Below are 18,410 nucleotides of genomic sequence, written 5' to 3' on the forward strand. Positions count from 1 at the left end.
TTCATATAATCATATTCATCAACTGCAGTTAATGTGAAGAGACTACGTAACGTGTAGACCAAGCTACCATTTTGTTATTTGTTCTTTTGATTCAAGTCAATTAATTACATGTATAAAATGATTGGAGAGTAGTGTGTTTTGATCTTTTAACTAAGTTCCAGTTGTAGCAGTTTCAGTGCTGTTTCTACGAGTGATTGAACTGATAGATTGTGCCTATTGTGTCCAACAGTGCCAGAGAATACTTTGAAGCTTTCAAGCTCTGATGTAGTTTCCAGTACCCTCTCCAATACCTCCTCCATTCCCAGATCCTTGTACGTCTTTATGTTTTCTGATTTATCTTTCATCATCCAAATGGCTAGCTCTATCACGAACCTCCTCATTCTTGGCACCTTTGTTTCTGGACATTCGTATCTCTTGAGAATCTTGATCAACTTCTTTGCGAGTTCACTCTCCGTTATTCCGGCTTCCTCCGAAACGATCCTCAATTCGTCACAACTCAGGTATCTTAAAACATTTGTTGCTAGTCCAATCATTACTTCTTGAATCTTGTTTTCTTCCCACATTATCGCCTTGAGTATCTGCTCAGTGATGAAAGATTTAGTTACAAAATTTGGTAAAGATAGAAACACAAAAGTGAACTGTAATAGCAGAATAACACTTACTACTGGAGCTGCAGCTTTTATTCCCTTCAGCTGGTTGTAGCACTCTGAATCACTGTATGTGCATAAATTTCCTAGGATTCTTGCCGCGTTGACGCGAAGTAATGGATCTTCCAATGCTTCAATAAGCCTTTGAAACACTTTCAATTTCAAAATTCGATGACAGTTACTCCTGCTTTCTAGTGCCAGCATTGCTAGGGCCTCACCAGCAATGATCCTTACATGCTTATGTCTTTCTGAAATGTTGCCATTGAAAAATATGTTAAACAATTCCTTAAGCACTCCACCTGTGCCTCCAATCCTCTCAGTTGCTTCCTCTTCCAATGCCAAACTTGTTAGAATTTCTATGCTCAGTTTCTGAAGCGGGGGATGCTTCTCTCCATGCCTTAAGATATCTCTAATATTGCTGATTGTGAAAACTATCTCTGAAATCTCGAGGCGGAGATGCTTCCCGGTGGTGCCTATTGTGCTGGCTAGCATCTTCACCAGCTGCAGAGATCTCTTCACTGTTAGGATTTGTGATGGAGCAACATTTTCATTCTTCAGCAACCATTCTTGGGCGTGTGTGAAATCTATGATCTTTGGGAGAAGGCCTCTTGTGTTTCCAATCTTTCCACAGTTGTCATGATCACGTGCTAGCTTCTTCAGTATGAGTAGTCCTAAATGGTTGAATGTCCAAAACCTGTAATTCTGATGATCAAACATGAGTTTCTTTTCGCCAATCTCATCTGCCGCGGGAATATGATTCCTATTGGTTTGAAGCAGAGATGAAATTGACTCCATAGCTCCCGGTATCCCGGCTATTCGGACCGAATTCTGTTTCTTTCCTGCGAGTTTGGACAAAATCTCTGCGGCTGAGAGCCTAGTTTCTTCTTCATTGTGATCTGTCCAATTCAGCATCTCAACTAGCCTCCCCACCATAGATATGTCAGTCCCAATCTTTTGCAGTGTATCATCCGAAAAGCGCTGGCTGATCGAAAATTGCCGCAGAATTCTTGCTCCAATTAACTGTTCATCAGGTGAATGTGAAGCCAATAAATCCATAGAAAAACTAACCATGTCCATATTCAGTCCATCAAAAATGCAACCATTGACACACCTCGAGTATGCATCATAGAAGAATCTTGTAATGGAAGGCAATTCAAATTGCCCCAACTCACACTCCATGTTAACCTTTTCCAACAATTTGCAGTAACCAACTTGCCACTCCCAATAAGCTTTCTCCATTAAAAACACCAAAGCTTCTGCCAAAGCCAATGCATAGAAGATAGTGAGAGCGGATTGCCGGTTTCTCTCTTGAGAATGTACCTTCGATATTGCTACATAATCATGCTTGATGAGCTTTATCAGTGACAGAACCACACAAGCTGTTGCAGAGAGAATCTGAAGCCAGTAGAGGATCCTACTGACATGCCTTGAGATGAAGAACCACTTGGTATATGGAAGAAGAGGAACATCTGAAGTGATCCACATCCTAGTTTGTGTTCTTGGTGTACCACTACTCGCACTGGTCTCTTTTGTATCTTTCTTGAAACTGTTGCTTGTAGAATCAGTGATGGACCATGTAGCATGGTGCTGCCACTCAAGCTCATGACTCCTGCTGAAGATTCTAGTCCCTTCCACCAAGAGTATTATGGTAATGAACCAGAAATCTGTTTTGTCCAAGGTTATTGCAAAACCGCCGAGGAGGACAACAGTTGCCCAAATAAAACCAAGAGTTCCCAGACCTGTTGCTGCTTTCTCCAGCACTGCTAGCTGCAGAGCAAAGAGGGTGAGGCTCTTCTCCGGTGCTCTAACGGTGGCGTTGCTTGTTGGGGAGACAGAGTTGGAAGTAGTGCTACTAAGGCCGTGGCCAAGAGGCTCGAATATTGTGATGTCTAGGCTGCATGTGTGGCTTAAATTTTGGAGTTCATCACCTTTTAGATTAATGCTTCCATTTGCATCTCCTTCCATAGAATGCTTATGATCCATGGCAATAGTATATATGTAATGAACTAAGTTTGAGCTTTGAAGACAATATGTAATGATGAGGTTAAAACTGAAAGTTGGGTTATTCCTATATATAGAAGAATGAATGAGAAATGAAAGTTTAGGGGAAGAGGCACGCGTTTTATGTGGCTGTGACATGTTGGGAGAAGAGTAACGTCAATTTTCCTAAGAAGTTGGTTTATGCTTTTGCAGTACACATACCTACTAATACTACTAATTTGTTAATTAACTTGTTCCATCTCTTTAGGCTATGCAGAAACTAGTTTCTTGTTTGAATGAAGCTGCGTGTAGTTCCTACTAAGTAACCCTCTATTTTTTAAGTTCTTATTATTATCCCCATCCCATATAAACAAATATATAACTATGTTTGTGAACCATTCAAAACTTGGATAATGCTGCTGCCAAGACATGTGAATTGTTTAGCTTTATGGAACAAGAATGGAAATTTGGCAAGAGATGAAATATGTACATGACTGTTTATTTACGTTTCTTCTAATCCATACACCATTGACTTTGTTTAACTATAAAAGAAATTGGTATATGAGCTTACATAAATAAATGACACCTAACATAAACAAGATGTGTTGATATAATGGTTAGCTCACTAGTCCGCTTAAACAAGTGTTGGGGGTTTGAATCTCACCTTGTGCATGCAGCAATCTATTGGCTAATGGCAAATCTTTAAACGGAACTTCGATCCACGGATTAGTCCTTGACCTGCCGGGTTGGGGGAAACTATGAGAAACAAAAAAAATGACACCTAACATCCTTGTATTGAACAAGGAGTGATAACTTATTGCCATTACTATGATCATATTATTGACCGGCAAAACATTACTCTAATACCTGTTTCTTTGCACCACAATCTTAAAGTAACTACTAAATAAGCATTTTACTCTTTCTTGCATTTGTAGAACTTACTTGTGTCTATTCTTTTCAAGAAAACCGATCTAATGTGCACGCCTAGCAATTTATTGACATAGTTTATGTATTAGACACAAAGAATAAGGTTGTCCTCTGGGATTGGGATGGGACCACTGTATCTTAGAAGTTCCTGTGCACGCCACATATATATACACTTTTTGGTGATTGATTTTGAGTAATACACTAATACTTGAGGATCCAAGGTGGTTCAATATTTCCTCAAGTGTTCCTCTGATGCGTGGGCAGAAGAAATAGAAATGGATAAGGAGGACTTTACAATATTAATTGCAATTAATAAAGAAAAATCAATTTTTGTCTACTTTGAACGAGTGCGTGCAACAATGCATGCCCTTACAAAGTATAAACAGCATGAGAATTTATAGCTTCTTTATCTGTGAATCCCACAAACTTGATTTAAGTATGATTAAGCTTTTACTTTCTTACTTAAGAAGAATTTAGTGTGCAGCAATTTTGAGCATGATTAAACTTTCACTTTCTCACTTTAAGAGAGTTTGAATACTTCGTAAAAGTCTTGAGCTAAAGCTAACTAACAAGTGGTAGTGGACAATTATGGTGATTAAGCATTTCCAAGTTCGCTTAGTTTTTATGACCATCCATTCAGCTTATAGAGAGAACAAACAGAAGACATGACAAGGGAGAACGATTATTCTGACCAAAAGCAGGAAAGTTAAACGGCTACAATATATCATTGTTACGATGCCCAAAATTTCAAGGCTAATACACTTTATAATTTATATATCTATTCAGTAGAGAACACCACAAATTTGTGGGCAGCAACTGCACTGCTTCCATTTCATGCTTCGTATTCTCTTTTATTAATCAAGTGTAGAGCAACAAATTCATCATAATAGAAACCCCCCTTCCAAACCTCATATTGGTGAAGCATCGTGCTTTAAGATCTGAGAAAACTTCTGCCAGTAATTTCAGTACCACCCAGATTCAGTTCAAGGTTTTGCCAATCAAACCTTTTGTTCAATCAAGATGATTGATCTTGGTTCAGGAATGGGACAAGAACCCGGATATCAGCTCGCATGGCATAAGGCAGTGGTTGGCCACAAATTACTCGTAAAACCTCTACCAATGACCACCAGCTCCACCTTGAGCGGCTGCAACTTTTCGTGCCATGTATTGAGGCTTCGGTTGAAGTCCGTTAGAACCTTCAATACCATTATCTTCTGGCCTTTCGGTTTTACAGCTCGGGTTTCTTCTAGGATATGAACAGCTAGAAGCAGCATATTGTGTCGATACAGGTGGATTTCTAACCATCCTCCGCTGAGCAGCCTCTGCTGTCACTGCTACCCCACAGTTGTTGTAATTCAACGCCGAACCAGCAACTCTCCCAGATCGGGCAGCTATGCCTGGAGTGAATCATGGAAGCGAATTTCAAATACTCAATAGAAGAATCCATTAATAAATTTCATATCCAAACACAAGAAATGTTAACGAAGAACAAATAATGCCTGCTGCTATGCATGTAAGAGAAGCAATAAAGAAGAAAGTGAAGGAAGATGTAGAAAAAGAAAAATGAATGCTAAAAGCTGGCATCCCACCTTGAATATTTTGAGGAGCATGTAAAGGAGGTTTGGTCAACGGGATAACACCATTCCTATCTATGGCTGGCTTCTCACTTTCTTTGACGCTACACTTGGAGAGATCTTCTGCAACCTCAGATACATTCGGTTTCGACTTATCTGAATATAGTACACATGGCCTGCACTGACAGACTTTAATCACTATGGCTGATAATACAGATGCAGATATGGATATCTTGACAACAAAAAGGAATAGTAGTCAAAGAAGGAAGTCGATTTTCCAGAAATGTAACACTGATTACAATACCTGGGTAATGATGCATGTTGCCTTTCAGGTGGAGTAACAGTTCCACCTTTTCCGTAATGCTCCTCGAGATATGCAAATTGCTTCTTGAAGTGGTCAACAGCACTAATCATAGGAAAAAGAAGGAGAAAAACAATCAAGGGCTGATCGGGAATTCTGACAGACATACAAATTTACAAGCAAAGCATATCATGAAATTGCAGTATAAGTTGCATTGTAACAAATAAAAAACATAGTCCAAGTTTTCAAAAGGATTTATTAACAACATAAAACACCAAGTATTCAAAGGAATGCTTAAGTTTTTGGAAGACATATTCAAACCATGCTAAGAAAACGAAAGTGTAACACATCAGTCAGGTTTGGAAAATACCTCGGATACATGAAACCTGTTGGCTCTGCTCCCTCTAGATGTTCCTTTAACATTTTTGGATGGTACTCCAAAGCCTCTCGGTATATGAGTTCTCGTACATCTTCCTTTGTTATCCTGCGTCTCTCAAATTCAAATTCCATCTTGGTAACTGGCTGAGCAGAAGGCTCTCTCTCAACCTTGGCCAAGCCTTTGAAATATGGATCAGCTAGAGCCTAAAAATATTATACACAGTATTGCCTATTAAAACCAACCAAGTATGATGGTGAAAAAAGTGAACTGTAGATGGGTGGAAATTCAACCTCATCAGCAGTAGGTCGATCCTTAGGCTCAAATGCCAGCATTCTTTCTAACAAACGAAGGGCAAGGGGGTCTGCATTAGGAAACTTCTGGGAGAAAGGAACTGGCTTCTTCCTACGCATGCTGCTCAAGTATCTCCGAGCTTTCTCGTTCCTTACCTGTTGATATACTATGGTGGTTATATTACATAATAACATAAAGAACAGAAAAGTACTAAAAGCATGATAAATCAAACAACACACCCTAGCTATGGCTTCATGAGATGGTGTTCCGAGAAAATCAGTCATGAGGTCCAATTGATGGACAACATTCTTCCCAGGGAAAAGAGGTTTTCCAGTTAATAGTTCTGCAAAAATGCAGCCAATGCTCCATATGTCTATTGCTGGTGTATACTGAAAGACAAAATTCATATTCACATACATTAATCAAATGAAGGATAATAAAATTGGTAACAAACATGAAATATAACCATCATCATTTCACAGAGATGTGCAACCTACTATTTTAATTGAGCAGTAGAAAGTAAATAGTACAAAAACAATATGCATTTCTGGAAGGGGGAAAAATGCTAGTAGAATATTTTTAAAAAAAATTATTCATAATTGTAGAGAACACTGAAGACCAACATATTTCTGTCAAAATTGTTTGAGAAAAAAAATATATTCAAGGGGAAATGTCTGAGAAAGCGATCAATTTTTAATGATCGATTGTAGATAAAAGGTGATAATAGATATTACACCTTGGAGAAAAAGGATCCGCACAACTCAGGAGCTCTATACCACCTTGTAGCAACATAATCCTGAAAGGCAAACAAATTTGCATTAGCATTATGACAAGAGAAGGAGACATGTTTTAAGGTGATTATTTCGGGAGAAAGAGAATTTCTTACAGTCCAGAATATAGCAGTTGGTGTATCGTTGAAAGCCACTCTAGCAAGACCAAAGTCACAAATCTTCAATTTGCAGTCGGCATTTGCTAAAATGTTTTTCGGCTTTAGATCTCGGTGAAAAACATTTGCTGAAAATCCATGAAGAAGTTTAAAATCAGCCAAAAATGTTCGTATAATTTAGCAACTGTTTTAGAAAATAAACCTTAATTCTGAAATGCTGCACTAGGAAATCTGTGTATGTGCAAGTATAACCTGTGTGTATATACTTCAAGCCTCGAAGAAGCTGATAAAGAAAAAACTGGTAATGTTCTCGAGTCAAATCATCATTTGCTTTGATGACCTGATGTAAATCAGATTCCATTAGTTCAAAAACAACATATATATCCTTGAATTCCCTTCTAGAAGGAGGTAACAAAATATGCTTAATCTCCACAATATCAGGATGGCGTAAGAGTCTAAGAAGCTTGATCTCCCGAAGAATGCGAGTAGCATCAGAGACATGTTCAAATATATCATTTATCTTCTTTATTGCAACCTTTTCTCCAGTGTGTGTATCATATGCAGAGCAAACAACACCATAACTTCCTTTGCCAATTACTTCCTCTATTTTGTATCTACTCCCTTCACCATACTCTGTAAAGAAATCTACATCTACAGAGGACTGCATAAATACAAAAAAATAAACTTGGTGAACAACTGAACATCCTAAACCAAAAAAAAAAAAATCCTTATGTTTCAAATATCCAAGGCATATATTTACTCAGGAACACAGAACAAGGTTTCATACATTTTGGATTATGGTCAGGGAAGCACAGACATAGACATAAACATAATTTCCTCTGCATCAGACATGGCGAGAAGTCCACAACGAAATCAAAATAGAAACAGATAGAAACAATGAAGACAATGAGAAATCTTACCTTTTTTCTATGATCATGCATCATCTTTGAAGCCAAGCATAAAACCAGTCAATGATTTAAGCTGAAAGATAAATTCAGATCACTGTACTCCACTTCTACTCCGAAAATCCAGGGATCAAAAGGGGCTGATCAAAGTGCCACCAACAAGAAAGAGAAATAGACAAAAGAGAGAACTTTTCAATTCAAAGTTGAAGACAGCCGAATATGAGAACAGACCCAACAAAGTTTGGCACTTTGGCGGCTAAAAAGACAAGTGCAATTGAAACAAATGAACATAAAAGTGTGGAAACAAGAACAATATAAACCAAGACAATTTGGCGGTAGTACCAAAAATGTAGCTGAAAATGCCAATGTTACAGATCACGTGGAAGAACCATTTTTTGTTGTAAGCAATTTAGCTGAGAATCAGCAGAGAGGAAGAAAAAAATTGAAGGATCTATCAACTGTGGCGATGATCACTAACACCGCTTAAAGGAATGAATAAAACAAAATATAATAATACAAAAGAGGCACAGAAAAAAGCGAAATGCTTGGAATTTCGGAGCAGATTAAGATTCGATTTTCTTGTGCTGCAGAAAGTGGAAAAGTTGAAGAAGAACACTACAGAGATTGAAACGAACAATTGGGACTGAAGAAAAACTAAAAAATCGAACTTTCGAATCAGAGAGAGAGAGAAAGAGAAAGAGACCGTGTACTTGAAGCTGAAGAAGGCTCTATGGTGTTTGAGTTCTGAAACAGAGAGAGAGAGAGACACATAAAACGAATGAAAATGAAAAATATATATTAATAAATAAATAAATTACGAAAATTTATTTCGATTTTAAAATGGCAGGTATTGTAAAATGACATTTTTACCCACCTGATAGTCAAATTTCATAAATTCTTTTTTGTTTCCCTTTATTGGGGGTAATTAAAACTGGTCTTGGATAAGGTTGTGGGTGTGAATGTGTGGTGTTATGTTGCACAGAATAGAGTCAATGCAAAGTTACTATAACAATTGGATCTTAGTACATTACTCATTTCTGTTTTGTGATTTAATTTCTACTAATAAAGGAAGCACAGGAGAAGAAGACAATCCAAAAATGTCAAAAAGCAATTGGGAAATTGAAACTGCATTACTACTTTTTGTTTTTTCAAGTGTTTTTTATCGTGCTATTCACTATACATAAATAAAGATAGATAATCGGAAATAAAGGTATCATATTGCATCAATACTAACCTCCACCAAAATATTGATTAAATAAAGTGATTAATTTTATTGCTTAAAAGTATAAAAATTTAATATTATTATTTAATTATATTTATATATTTAGATTATTTATTTAAATAATAAATTTTAAAAATTAATTTTTTATTAATATAATAATATACAATTAAATATTTATATAAAATATTTTATATTAAATAGTGTATAAAAAAAACCTTTAAATTAAAATAAAAATGTTTCTTTATCATGTGCAAATGTGCAATCTTGTTTAGAATTTTATGTTTTTCTTTTAGAAAAGTATAGAGAGAAAATGAAAATACTAAATAATTTAAACAATAGATATGTCGATGTTCAATTTAATAAGTATGTAATATAATTATGTTAATTTTTAATTAGATAGTTATTCTTTTTAAATGAATAATTATGTTCAATTCAATAACTATGCTCATGTACAATTAATAATAACTAAATGTTCAATTTATTAAATGTGTAGATAGTATTTTAATGTTAGAATTAAAAAAATAATTTAAAGTGAAATATTCTTTTACTTTATTGAGTCATTTTTATAACACATTATTTATATTATTCATAATCTAGCAAAACCATTTTATTTTTTGAAAGGTTGCTTAGAACTTTATGTTGAGATCGTTTATATAGGTTTTCTTCCTCTTCTCTATTATAGTTTAGTTTATTTTTTATTTGATTCATTTGTAACGGGACCCAAAGATGGATCAAGGTTAAGTTCCGTTTTGGCTATGGATAATTCTAACATAATTGGGGGGTCGGTGTACTGATCTGCAACAACGAAAGCAAAAACAGAGAAATGAATAACAAAGGATAGGGACAAGAATATACGGCACAAAAATAAAAGGAACAAGTTAGGAGAAAATTATTTTTCTTTTACCTGTTAGGAGATGAATATTTGTATTTTATATAAAATTGATAGTCAAATATATTAAATATGTATTTAATTAATTAAATAATAATTTAGTTAAATATATTAAATTATATAATTATTTTTAATTAATATATGAAGATAATTATAAGTTAGTTTTTATAGACCAGATTTTCTGTGAGTAAACTATGCGTATACAATTAAGCCGTTGTTTAAGCTAGAAAATCCAACTGAGAAAGTTGAAGAAGTGAAACTAATAGTAATTTTTTAGTTAAAATGGCATGTGCGTCACATGGATTGGGAAAACCGGTGTATGAAACAATCATTTATATTGCAATATTGGATAATATTTTATACTTCAAAATAATTAATAAATACATAACAATTATAATAAATCATTTAAAAGCTTTTTATATTTTTTATTTATTTAGCTTAAACTAATTATACTTTTTTTTATGAGTTTCCAAAACTGTCATGATACTCCACGCGCTTTCTTAATGATTTGTCATTTGAATGTGTGTTAAATACTAAACAGAAAGAAAACAGCTTAATAGCTTACAGCTAGAGAACAGAGTAGTTAAAGGGCCCACCAATGTCTAAATCTCTAACCACATAGCCACACGCGTCTTGCAACTGTAGTGCGTGTCTTAAACATGCCTCATCAACGCGTCCTATCCAATCCTTCTTCTTTGATAATATATAAGAGATTTTTTATTTTAATAAATAAAATAAATATAATATTTACCAAAATAAATATTTTTATGAAAATTTATCGATTTAAATTCTCTTATAATATTTTATTTACATGTGTAGGTAAGAAAGTTGAAATATTGTATTCGTAAGGCTAAATTTTTTTTTTCATGCTTCAGATGCCTCACCTCCTACTGCCCCGACGAGTGAGTCATACTTTACCTCCACCGGATGCCAACGTCCCATATCTGCCTGAGGCCAGATTCGGCAATACGGTGCTCCTCAGGGATTTTACTTTTGACAATTTCCTAATTTCGGCACTAATGGAGCGATGGCGTCCAGAGACGCACATGTTTCATCTCCCGTGGGGTGAGGTCACTATCACCTTGCAGGACGTCGCGTATCACCTAGGCCTATGCGCACACGGTAACCCCGTCGGGGGCTGCCTCCCTGACTCTGGTAGGTGATACCATACGGAGACGTGGGAGTTGGTGGAGCAACTCCTCGACGCTAGGCCTCCCATGGCAGTATGTTGTTGTATGTTGCTGTTTCCGTCTTGCGCCACCGCAATAAGCACACTCCACCGTACTTGCCATATAGATGCATGTCGTCTACAGATACAAACGGCTTGCAATGCTTGAAGGCCTCGACATATGACGGGAAAGCCCAAAATACTTTGTCAAACATGCAGTAGTCGCGTCCCATGAGGTGTCCTTCATAGTACGGTTTGACGCGTAGGTCACATATGGTGCCGGAGAAACAGCTCTGTAGTGCCTGAAGCAATTTTGGCACCTTGTTGTACGACTCTTTCCAATCACCGTAGATTCGTGCAATTGCCTTCTATTTTGCCATCCACACCTTTCTGTATGAGGGTTTGAAGTGATAGCTTGCCTGGACTACACCTTGCAAGACCGGGATAGTGACAGAGGGGTTGGACTGAATCAAGGGCAATATGACTATGCAGATGCGACTGCTATCTAACTGACGATGGTCTTGAGACATGGTGGGTGCTAGACAGCTGTGTGGTCCACCAAACCTCCGAACCTCCCTAATCACAACAAAAAATTTATTCTTACACTATATCTCTAACCAAAATAACATATCATACAAAACTACTCAAATTCACAATTAAACGTGAACTTACCAATATCCGAGATTCTGACGAAGGGCCACACGGATGCTCCATTGATACCCACTGTCGGCTTGACGGCACTACACATGGTACTCTAACCGGTCGGATTCGATCACCCGGTACTCAACACTCCTGCGAATATTGTAGTTCTTCACACCTTGAATCACTGCCTCTCGGCTTCTGAACCTGTGTCCGACCTGAAACTCTACACCGCCGTTTAGGTTGTAATCCACTCCACAGGTGTCAGAAACTGGGATCCTCTCATGCATGGCGTCCAGATCTAGACTGTGATAGTCACTTGGCATAGCCGATAGCGCCGGAATCGGGTGAGGTGGAGGCAGCACATGGCGCGGCACAGCCCCTGCAGGTGTCTCCGGCACAAACTCATCCTCATCGCCACCATCGGAAGACTCATTGTCCGCACTGTCTGCCACGTAATCCTCGTCTGACTCCTCCTCACCCTTCTTTGCCTCATGCTCTGGAATCGTGACATGAATGGGCGGTGGTGCGAGAGGTCGGTCGTCATGCACATAGGTTTTGTGTACGGAACCCCCACTACCACCGTGACCCACCTTGGCGGATAGCTCCATTACCTGTTCACACATGATCCTCCCATGAATGTCGAACATCAGTCGCACATGCTCGTCCCTGTGAAATCAGAATAATCGAAACCGGAAGACTCCATTTCCCATGGGTGCCAGCAACCTATACCCCACCCTACCTACCTCCCTCGCTTGTGTATCACCGAGCTTGCTCAATATCAAACTCTTCAAATCCGACAACGTCTCCACACGCTGAGTGCGAAATAATATCGGATCCTGACACTCAAATGTCACCCCGTTGTCGCTATTTCTCATACGACAATTGGGATAAACAAGCACAATTGTGAATAGATTGTTACTGGCCATTCACCTTTGTTTTTGAGAGAAAAACGAGACAAAGAAATGATATGAAATGTGTGTGAAGAATACCAAGAGTTACACATCCTTTTATAGATACTGAATATTTGTCTTTTATTATCTCGTTTACAGTGTAAATGAGATCACATTTTCACCTATCTCCTTTACAGTGTATACTTCTCGTTTACACTGCAAACGAGATATATACGTGTCACCCTGCCTTGTCTGATCTCGTTTACAGTATAAACGAGATGTGGTAAGAGAATTTAAATCGGTAAATACTCATAAAAATATTTATTTTGTTAAATATTATATTTATTTTATTTATTAAAATAAAAAACCATGAAGTAAGTACACTTTTTTTTATTTGTTGTGTCGACAGATAATAATTATTAACACTCATCCAACACATTTTTTTTTGTATTTTATAATGTCTTAATAAAAAATAAAAAATAAAAAATAAAAAATAATAACTCAAATAGGTCTCCAAAAAAATTATAATTTATTCCCAAAAATATTTAATTAGAATTTTAGGCTTGATTTTTTCATAATACATCAGATATGTCCTTAGTCCAGTTTGAACTGATTAAAACCTACGACAACGTCTTACGTGTCACTTAACTCGCTGACGTATCACGCGCATGACAGTTTGGTCCCTGGCTACGTGGACAAAATGACGTTGTATCATATAAGAACAGAACGACGTCGTTTCGAAGTGGACAAGTTAATCCCTAGTTTAGAAGCCAAAACAGCAAAACGACATCGTTTTGAAGGAAAGACCAACTCTTTCAATGAGAAGCCCATCATGACAGCGAAAAAGACGAAAACCACGGTAGAGATCTTAGTCCTGAAGGGGTGGTTGCGTCAAGTTCATTTTCCACCCGAGTGGAGATTGCGAACCCTAAAGAGGAAGAGAGCACGTAGATAAAGGAAGTGGGTTGAATGAGCACGTGGGGTGGTGAAGACCAGAGAATCAGGCACATCTGACGAGGGCAAGGAGGATGGAGAGGTTACAGGTTACGAAGGCAGCGACAACACCAGCAACGCAGAGGCAAACGCACATGACGAGGATGTAGTTGAAAGGGAGGTGGAGGAGCATGCCAACGAAGGAGGCTTGTGTGAGAGAGTGGGTGATGCTTTGTGCGCAAAGATAAATATGGATTGGGTGGAGGAATGAGTTTGTTACGAGATTCGAGAGAGAGAAAATGAGATAGGTGCGTGCCATGGTGGCAATGTCAAGGTGCTGGTGGAGGGAGCGGAGGATGGCGAAGATGTTGAGTCAGAGGAGGGAGATTAGTAGGGAAGAGAAGAAGAGGAAGATGATGTAGCGATGGAGTGTTGGCCACTCTAGGGACTAATTTGTCCACTTCGAAAAGGCCAGGGACCAAATTGTCCTACGAGTGACACGTCTCACTTAACCGAACACGTCAGCAAGTTAACTGACACGTAGGACGTCACCGTTAGTCTTAACCGGTTTAAACTGGGTTGGAAACGTATTTGGCATATAATGAAAAAAGTCGAGCCCAAAATCCTCGTTAAATTTTTTTTGGGGACAAATCTATCACATCGTGAATTCTTTGGAACCTATTTGGGGTATACTCAAAAATAAAAAAATTCTTCTCCGTATACACTTGGACATAACTAAATACCATCACATGTCAGCATGTCCAATTTTATTCTTAACATGTATTTTTGAAATGAGTTTAGAAATAATATATATTATTAATTATTAAAACAAAAAATATATTAAATACTTTATATAATTGAAAAAATATTAAAAATAATTAAAAAATTAATTTATATTTTAATATCAATAAAATATCAAGATATCATTATAATTTATCTATAAAATACTTTATATTTTATATATATGTCATATTTTTGTATCTTACAAAAATTTTAAATCCGTATATCTATATATCTTATATCGTATCGTATTCTGTATTTATATTAGTGTCCGTATATCATAATTAATAATTGACCACACACTTCAATAATATGAAATATTATTGTAAAGATCTAATACATGTATTGTTAGTGTAAGAAATTTGTACGCAATCATCTAATAATCTATTATCATATATGCAAAATTCTAAAAGCTTTATAGATACAATTATCTAATTATTATAACTTTATATAATGCATGCTATGTTGTTAATGGTAGGTTACTTGCTTTCTATCTTTTAGCTTTTGGGGTCGTATTATGGTGGGTCTCTTTTACTTGGCCGTCGAAGCATGTAATGGTAGGTTTCATTTTCTTTTTCTTCCACCTTAATTGGTTTTGATAGATCTCAGGTTTAGTCTATTGGTTTATTCAAATCATATTATCATATTAGTCTAAATAATTGACTTCTGATGGGTCCCCCTCTGATTTGGATCTTTATGTTATTAATCATTCTCAAACCAAAATTAAAAGGATTGTAACATGTGTTCAACTGATGGACTTCAATTATTTTGTCTAGTCTTTGTTCATCTTCCATAAATGAAGGTGAAAGGTATTTAAATCTCATTATAGATCAAATAATACTTCACTGTTACTGTGTTGTGTTGGTTAATCAGGCAATAATTCATGGTATCATATTGTTTTTCTTGTATGAAGACAAATATGTCAGTCACTATTTTCAACTAGTACTGCATGCTTGCATCTCTCTCACAGTAAGTTTATAACGAAATTTATATTATTTTATTTTTTACTAAAAATCGATTTCTCTTGCTAATTATATAACATAGTGGGCCAAGACAATTCTTGGTAATAGATAACTGAAAGACGGTTATAGTACTTCAATCATCAGCTATATAATATTGTTCTAAATGATTAATCTAGTTTTTTTAGTTGAAATAGCTTAAAAAATGTTTACATTGAGGTCTCTCATTAAATTATGTATGTTCCATTTCAATCTTGTTTACCTTACTAGGAACCTCATGAATTCGTGTAGATTACAATTTTATATTTTCTTGTAGAAATGTATGATATTAATTATCATAACAAGGTTAGAATTATTTATGCAGCATACCATTATGAATTAGTCCCCACACATGCTAAAATTCTTGTATTTGTTTCCTTTATTGACGATGACAACCACACACTTGCATGTGTATTCATTTTCAACCGAACATTAAGATGATCGCTGTCCCGTGCACTATGAAAACTATACTTCTTTAAGTTCCCACCTTGGAGGAAATATTATAACTGCAGCTTTTATTCAAGGCTATGCTAGAAGAAAATAAAGGGTAATGAGCCCAAAGTTGAAACTTCAAACCACAAATTTTGTTTCATCCGTTTGTTGTCTTTGTACAAAGCCAAACTACATTGTCAAGACAGCATATTTGAGCTGTGGATGCAATACCAACATTTTTTTTTCCCAGACAAATAGTGGTGGACAAATTCTCACGTGAAGCTTTCCAACCATCCTTATTTTTCTCCTTTTAAGATATTAAGAAAGCGGTTTTGTATTCTTATCTTCGTTTTCAATTGAAAGCTATATACATATGGGTGGCTGCAATGCAAGAGCTAAACCACCTTTTTAATTAAGAATCCACGTTACATCCATTCACCATTCATCCACATTCATATACAGATGACGAATAGAATGGATTGGTTCAAAATTAAAAGGAAATATAAACAAGGTTCCAAAGTTTTTTTTTTTTTTTTGGTCGGTGGATTGGACAACCCCAATCCTAGGTACACAACACACCCACACACTCCTCACACATATTATCACATTTTTCCTCAATTGCTTTCTCTAGGGTTTGAACCCTTGACCTTTGATGTGGGGAGGGGGAGAGATGCCATTAGAGCCAAAACTCATTGGCAAGTTCCAAAGTTTAATTACGACCATGAGATAGAAGAACAAAATTGAATATACTCAAGACCGTAGAGTTTAATCTTGTTCTTGTTCATACATGAGAGCATGAGTTTAATCTATTTTCTTTGTTTCAAATAATTCTTGTTCTACAAATTTGGTTACAGTTTTAATTTCCAGTCTTACAAATTTGATGCTTTATTTAATCTATTTAATCTATTTTTATCCTTTATTAATTTTTACAAAATATGAATTTTTTCTAATTTTATTGTATCTTATTCAATGTTTTACCAAACACAATACATATATACTAATAATTTGTCTATATCTTTAATGTCGATGTCTCTGTCTCAAGAAAAGAAAAATATAAACCAATCGCGGCCTAAAAGAACAGCCTTGGGCAAAGTAGACATAGATTAATCGATTATGGCATTTAAACATCAATTTCTTTTCTGAAAACCACAAAACCACTCACTTGAGAATTCATGCAAAATATCAAAACATCGCTAATGCTCCCATTTTGTAATCCAAGTCTTCAAAGTTTAAAACATAAAACAATCCTGGAGTACATTTTGGTATAAGAAAAATAATGATAAAGAAGCCATATTAAGCAAACAAAGTGCACTCGAAAAACACCTCTTGCTATCATACTACCATGAAAGTAAAAGAATATCATCCACTCCAACCGGTGAGAACTTCATCTCAAAATTGAAATTCAGGGCAACAGTTTATCAAAAACAAAAATACTCGCCTAGTAGAAAAACCCAAGAACTTTACCACCAGCATTCTTTCTCCTGGCCTCTTCGTGATCCATGATGCCGGCAGATGTAGTCAACACAATATATCCAAACTGCACAAATTGAGGGATCAATTTCAGAAGTTATGCAAACAACATGCATTCAATAGAATGGAGTAATGGATCTCACAAGGTTCAATGATACAAAGTTTAAACCTACTACCTAAGCAACTCAAGTTTTGACTTTTGACTAATCTAGTTCACACATTCACAAGTCTTGCACAATATCACAATATGCAAACACAAAACTATGGAAACATTGCTGACCTGTCTTGAGGGTAGGAGTCTAGCAGTCCAACTTTCGATCTCTTTAACGCCGACATCGAATCGGGGACTGATTACACCACACTTGTTAAGCCTGCCGTTCAATTCGACGACGATTTTGCCAGCCCTATGGTCATCAACATACTCAAATTCTCCAATGTAACCTACATCAATTAACTAATTAATTAATTACAAAGTACATAACAATAAGATTTACCAAAATGTCACACAGTACAACACAATTAAGAAAGGGACAGATTAAAGAGTGTATCAAAGTTACCGTGCTTCTGCATGACAAGAAGGAACTTGATAATGACTTTGGAGGATGGCCTAATCATGACTTGGCGCTTCCCTCTTTTCTCAGCATTGTACATGCTCTTCAGAGCATCGTTCAAAACACTAACCCTAACCATATTCGCTGAACCACACACACAATTAAATAAATCAATCAATTAAGAATTGAGCATAAATTGATAGGTTAGAAACCAATTACATGTTCCCTATATATTATAAGCAACAATTACAAAGGTAGTACTAAGCAAGCAACAGGGAGGATCGTGGATACAAAGGGAAGGGAAAGATCTAACTCTTACCAACAGAAAGAGAAGCTTCGGGGGTTTGCGCAGCTGCAGAAAGCTTCTCCCTTTGTGAGGAGAAGAATACGCAAATAAAGAGGCTTAGGGTTTAGAATATCGGCACCTGGGAATGGACCTTTATTTCTCACCCACTGGGCCCAAACACCTTCTCCTAACATGGGCTTTTTTCTTTAATTTCACCCTTTAGCATTCTCCATAAAGAAAAAAAAATTAAAGGGTGGAA

The 18,410-nt window shown here is 36.4% G+C and overlaps 3 protein-coding genes across 3 annotated transcripts; all 3 read right to left on the minus strand.

Annotated features, from left to right (window-relative positions):
* Positions 1-34: 34 nt before the first annotated feature.
* On the minus strand, positions 35-3,619 carry LOC112705251 (uncharacterized). The gene is made up of 2 exons (XM_025756091.3): positions 663-3,619; positions 35-578 (listed from the first exon to the last, which is right to left on the minus strand). Exons 1-2 carry the CDS (start codon positions 2,784-2,786, stop codon positions 147-149), a joined length of 2,556 nt encoding a protein of 851 aa, XP_025611876.1. The 5' UTR covers positions 2,787-3,619; the 3' UTR covers positions 35-146.
* Positions 3,620-4,220: 601 nt separating this feature from the next.
* Positions 4,221-8,923, minus strand: LOC112705272 (mitogen-activated protein kinase 15). The gene is made up of 12 exons (XM_072201472.1): positions 8,765-8,923; positions 8,594-8,634; positions 7,906-8,030; positions 7,238-7,646; positions 6,986-7,113; positions 6,836-6,895; positions 6,339-6,488; positions 6,099-6,254; positions 5,800-6,011; positions 5,433-5,534; positions 5,144-5,304; positions 4,221-4,951 (listed from the first exon to the last, which is right to left on the minus strand). Exons 3-12 carry the CDS (start codon positions 7,927-7,929, stop codon positions 4,668-4,670), a joined length of 1,686 nt encoding a protein of 561 aa, XP_072057573.1. The 5' UTR covers positions 7,930-8,030; positions 8,594-8,634; positions 8,765-8,923; the 3' UTR covers positions 4,221-4,667.
* Positions 8,924-17,024: 8,101 nt separating this feature from the next.
* On the minus strand, positions 17,025-18,330 carry LOC112705283 (small ribosomal subunit protein uS8z/uS8w). Its single transcript, XM_025756123.3, has 4 exons — positions 18,185-18,330; positions 17,872-18,009; positions 17,595-17,755; positions 17,025-17,381 (listed from the first exon to the last, which is right to left on the minus strand). Exons 2-4 carry the CDS (start codon positions 18,002-18,004, stop codon positions 17,283-17,285), a joined length of 393 nt encoding a protein of 130 aa, XP_025611908.1. The 5' UTR covers positions 18,005-18,009; positions 18,185-18,330; the 3' UTR covers positions 17,025-17,282.
* Between the last annotated feature and the right edge of the window lie 80 nt (positions 18,331-18,410).

The sequence above is a fragment of the Arachis hypogaea genome, chromosome 1, assembly GCF_003086295.3.
Source record: "Arachis hypogaea cultivar Tifrunner chromosome 1, arahy.Tifrunner.gnm2.J5K5, whole genome shotgun sequence".
Lineage (NCBI taxonomy): Eukaryota > Viridiplantae > Streptophyta > Magnoliopsida > Fabales > Fabaceae > Arachis > Arachis hypogaea.